Source organism: Myotis davidii, unplaced genomic scaffold (genome assembly GCF_000327345.1).
Source record: "Myotis davidii unplaced genomic scaffold, ASM32734v1 scaffold324, whole genome shotgun sequence".
NCBI classification, from domain to species: Eukaryota; Metazoa; Chordata; class Mammalia; order Chiroptera; family Vespertilionidae; genus Myotis; species Myotis davidii.
The window spans coordinates 875,561-881,009 of NW_006295053.1; the positions used below are offsets into that span (position 1 = coordinate 875,561).

General features: G+C 46.7%; 1 protein-coding gene across 1 annotated transcript in view; it reads right to left on the reverse strand.

Annotated features, from left to right (window-relative positions):
- The window catches only part of IQGAP1 (IQ motif containing GTPase activating protein 1), a 114,386-nt gene that overhangs the window by 52,946 nt on the left and 55,991 nt on the right, over nt 1–5,449 (reverse strand). The window contains exon 6 of the mRNA XM_015567741.1: nt 1,663–1,916. Within this exon, the coding sequence (XP_015423227.1) occupies nt 1,663–1,916 (254 nt within the window). The remainder of the gene's footprint in view (nt 1–1,662; nt 1,917–5,449) is intronic.

Here is a 5,449-nt window from a genome sequence, read left to right on the forward strand (position 1 = left end):
GAGGCCCCTGGTGGTGGATCACAGCACGGAGGCTGGGGTGGCGCAAAGGGTGACCTCAGACCCCCAGTGACATGAAGCCACTTCCCTCCCCTCCTCGGGAGCCCGGGAGCCCAGCCGGGGGGCTTACTTCTCTGGTACTGCTGGGCGGCGCTGCTGTTGGCGTCCACTGCAGCCTGGAGTTCCTCCTTCTGCAGGGCATCCGCCTGGCCACTCTGAGGAGAGCAAAGGACACTCATGTCAACAGGGCTCCGGCCTCTGCCTCCAGACCAAGTTCTCCTCCCTCCGCAGCAGTCACCGGGACAGAGCCACAGGGCCAGTGGCAGCCCGGCCACGCCGGGGGTAGAGCGACTTTCTGGGTACCAGTCCATTTAAAGAGATATTTTGTGAGAAGCATCAAAATGTCCTGAGATAAAATGGTTACAGAATCACTAGCACACGTATGCTACTCACTCTGGCCAATACACGCTGGGAGTTTGTAAAATGTACGAGAAAGCCCCTCATAACTGTTCTGAAACCTACCCCCCGCCCCCCAAAATATAAAACAGTCACACAATCTGCTGTACAGTGAGCAACTCCCCAGTGTTGGCCAGAGGAAATAGTGAGGTGCAGTTTTTTAAAGCAGAAATTCCTAAAGTGAGAGTGTAAAATACTCAGGTTCCCCGATGGTTTTGGTGGGGGAAGAAGGGGAAGGCTGCGGGTGAAGGGGTGGTTAGATGGGGAAGGTGGGTATCGCCTATTTTCAGGGGATTTACAACTCTAAAACCAAACACAGCTGAAGACAATGCGTATTTTACCTGAGGACATTTTATTTATTGATTTATTTTAAAAGACAGCTCTTTCTTTTTAAATATATCTTTATTGACTTCAGAGACGAAGGGAGAGGGAGAGACAGAAACATCAATGATGAAAGATAGTCACTGATTGGCTGCCTCCTGCATGCCCCTTACTGGGGATCAAGCCCGCAACCTGGGCATGTGGGCATGTGCCCTTGGCTGGAATAGAACCCAGGACCCTTCAGTCCGCAGGCTGACGCTCTATCCACTGAGCCAAACCAGCTAGGGCTACCTGAGGATATTTTAAAATCTAATTTAACCCTGGCCGGTTTGGCTCAGTAGATAGAGCGTGGGCCTATGGACCAAAGGGTCCCGGGTTGGATTCCAGTCAAGGGCATGTGCCTTGGTTGCAGGTTCCTCCCTGAACCAGGCTCTCGTCGGGGCTCATGCAGGAGGCAACCAATCGATGTGTCTCTCTCACATTGATATTTCTCTCTGTCTTTCCCTCTCTCTTCCACTCTCCCTAAAAATCAATAGAGAAACATCCTCGGTGAGGATTAAAAAACAACAACAAAACATAAATAAACATCTGAGACAAAACTGTGAACTGTGAAAACTAAGGCAAAGTTGATCTTTAAAATTATTACATTATATCAATCAACCTCATATCTATGTTAGTATCCCATTAAAAAAATTTAAAGCTGAAAAATAAAGTCTCTATTAAATTAAGTTCTTAGTTAAAATAAGTAAGTAAATAAATAAAAACCTAAGTTCTATGCAGGGGAAAAGGTTACACTAGAAAAAGATGGCTCAGAAGTGTCTTTAACACGACAGCACGGGTTCAGGCGGAGGTGCACCCACCCCGCAGGTTGCACCCGAGTCTGCTCACCTGTCGCTTCTGCTGCCTGTCACTCAGCAGCTGCTTCAGGTACCAGTCGCTGTTCTGCTGCTGCAGCCCCCGGAGGCCCAGCGCTGGGGACTGCAGGATCCGGAACAGGGCCAGGGCGCTCCCCTGATCCAAAGCCAGGTTCACGTTCGCTAACGCCGAAAACGCTGCGGAGGGAGAAGGCAAGCGCTTGAGAAAACACTGTGTTAACATTAACAGCCCAGGATAGTTTTCCTTCCCCCAAACCAAGCTCTCCACTCAGATGAGGGAGCAGAATCAGGCCGCCTTTGTTCTGGGCCGGCACAGCCGCCTAAGATCTGGGGACTGGAAAGAGCCTTGAAGCCATCGAGCTCCCAGGGGCTGCTGCCAGGCTGCTCATCAGAGGTAACAGATTCCTGGAGCACGCAGGCCCCGGGCCTACTTAAAAGCTTCCAGATGCAGGCAGCCTGGCACCACTGCGGGGGCAAAGTCAGAGGCACCCATCGACACGAGTACAGGCCTAAGTTCCCTCTGAAACGCCAAGTGGTTGTCTGGAGCGAAGTAGTAAACGGGAGAAGGTCTCCCGCAGAAATGGACCACATGTTTGGACAATTTTGTTCCGAAAGTATTATTAAGGGAGAACGAAGAGGGCAGAGGAGGGTCAAGGATATGATGACAGAAGATCAGACTTCAGGTAGCGAGCACACAATGGAGTGTGCAGATGCCCTATGATCAAGTTGTACACCTGAAACTTATAAAACGTTATTAACCAATTGTTACCCAAAATATTTAATTATGAAATTTGAAAACTGGCCCGGCCTGAGTGGCTCAGTGGTTGAGTGTCGACCTATGAAACAGGAAGATTCCTGGTCAGGGCACATGCCCAGGTGGCAGGCAGGATCCCTAGTAGGGGGCGTGCAGGAGGCAGCCAATCAATGATTCTCATCATTGAAGTTTCTATCTCTCTCCCTCTTCCTTCCTCTCTGAAATCAATAAAAAAAATATTAAAAGAAAAATTGTGTGGTTTAGTCTATCTGTGCTATGGGAAATTTGAAAGGCATGTATATTATGAGTTGGTACTATGGTCAGAATTAAACTGGATCTTGAATGCCGGGTGCAATTCAGATTAGAAAAGAGGTAAGATATGAAGGCCTTAAGTAGGGAGAGCACATGATTTTTTTTAAAAAGCATTAATAATACTAATATTTATTGGGGACTTACTAAGTACCAGGCAGTTTACATACATTATCTCATCATCTGCATGATTCTGTGCTTCAGGTGCCCGATGCCACACAGCTGCTGAGGAGGACAAGAGGCCAAACCCCAGGTCTGTCCAACTCCAGAGCCCGACTCTTAATGAGCCATGAAATGAACAGAATAAACACAGGAGACGACTGGGTGAATGGGTCTCCATGGAGTTGTATGCTAGGGCTCTGCACTGGGTCTGGCAAGTCATAAGGAACCAATGCAGGCTCTTGGGCGGAAGAGAGACAACATGAAAATAACACTTTCAAGAAATTAATTTTCTCCAAAAACAAATTAAATTTCTCAAAAGTGTGCAACACATATGCAAATATCAATATGAATAGTACAATCTCATTTGTGTTTAAATATGTGTTTTGAAAGGGATGTGCATAAAAAATCAATAGTAGCCCTAACTGGTTTGGCTCAGTGGATAGAGCGTCGGCCTGGAGACTGTAAGGTCCCAGGTTCGATTCCGGTCAAGGGCATGTACCTGGGTTGCGGGCACATCCCCAGTAGGGGATGTGCAGGAGGAAGCTGATCGATGTTTCTCTCTCATCGATGTTTCTAACTCTCTACCCCTCTCCCTTTCTCTCTGTAAAAAAATCAATAAAATATGTTTTTTAAAAAAATCAATAGTGGTTATTTCTAGGTGACAGGGGTCTGGTTTTTTGTTTATTGTTTACCTCTAGATAACTTGTACTAGTCTCTAAAAGAAAAACAAAGCTATTACTGTGCATTACTTTAAAAATAAAAAGAATAAAATTGCTCTTCAGGGTTTTTACATGTATAACACAGGGTGAGAGTGAAACAAGCCAAAATGATCAGTCTAGACCAGTGGTTCACACGCTTTTTTTGCCCACGCCCCCCCTAAGCATCTCTAACGTCCTGAATCCCACCCACCACCACCCCCCATGGCATATAATTCTTACTATTCAAAAAGTGAACTCTTCACGTGGAAGAAGCCTCAAAGGCCATGGTTTTCTGTCTGAAAACGAGTTAAAAGTGTGATCAGATTAGCTCAGCTCTCAAAGGAGACCACGGCAAGACACTGAACTCCTCCCCCACTGTAACAGAACCAAGAGCAAGGAAAGGAGGTGCCTTAAATCCGTAGTAAAGCCCTAGCCGTTTTGGCTCAGTGGACAGAGCGTCAGCCTGCAAACTGAAGGGTCCTGGGTTCGAATTTGACCAAGGCCACGTACCTCAGTTGCAGGCTCCTCCCCGGCCCAGGTCCTGGTTGGGGTGCATACAGAAGGCAACCAATCGATGTGTTTCTCTCACATTGATGTTTTACTCTGTCTTTCTCTCGCTCTTCCACTCTCTAAAAATCAATGGAACCCTAGCTGGTTTGGCTCAGTGGACAGAGCATCAGCCTATGGACTGAAGGGTCCCAGGCTCCATTCCTGGTCAAGGGCACATGCCTGGGAGGGAATCAATCAATGATTCCCTCTCATCATTGATATTTCTATCTATCTCCTTCTCCCTTCCTTTCTGAAATCAATAAAAAGCACATGCCCGGGTTGTGGGCTCGATCCCCCAATCAATGATTCTCTCTCATCACTGATATTTCTCTCTCTCTTTCCATCTCACTTCCTCTATGAAACCAATAAAAATATATTCATAATAATAAAGAAATAAATCTATAATAATAAAAGCGTAATATGCTAATTAGACCAGACAGCCAAATGACCTTCCAGACATCCTGTCAGACGACCTTCTGGATGAAGCCAGGGCTGCAAGGGCCAAGGCAAGCCGCTGTGGCTGCCGAGGGTTGTGCCCCTTGCACAAATTTCATGCACCGGGCCTCTAGTAAATAAATAAAAATCAATGGAAAAAATATCCCTGGGTGAGGATTAAAAAAAAAAAAGAATAAATTTGGTAGTAGAGAACAAAGTGGATTGCTACAGGACTATAACTAAAGCATAAGAAGCGGGTCCCCTTAAGGACAAGCCCTAGGTTCTCCCAGCGCCGGGCAGGCAGAGAAGCTCCAGCGAACCTGTCCTGCCCACACAGCCCTGCCTCAGACTGCACAGAATGGGCCCATCCAGAGACCAGCTCTCAGACCCTCTCATTGGTTTGCACAAAATTCAAGAAGAAAGTAGAAGTCAAAGTGGAATCTAAGGTCAAAAGACTACATCCTGTGTAAATCCATTTTATTTATATGAATTTCCCAGGGAAAAACTATAGTGATAAAAAGAGGTTGGTAGTTGACTGGGGTCAGGGGTGAGGCGTGGGGGACAGACTTTTACTGTGGGGGCCTGGGAAGTTTTGGGTGATGGTTACATAACCACATGTATTTGTCAACACTCGTCAAACCATACACTTAAAATGAGTGAATTTCACTATCCTATACATTATACCTCAATAAAATGGATTTTTAAAATCAAACGAGAAAAGAACATCAATTAGAAAGAAGAGCCCTGACCGGTCTGGCTCAGTGGATAGAGCGTCGGCCTGCGGACCGAAGGGTCCCAGGTTCGATTCCGGTCAAGGGCATGTACCTTGGTTGTGGGCACATCCCCAGTAGGGAGTGTGCAGGAGGCAGCTGATCGATGTCTCTCTCTCATCG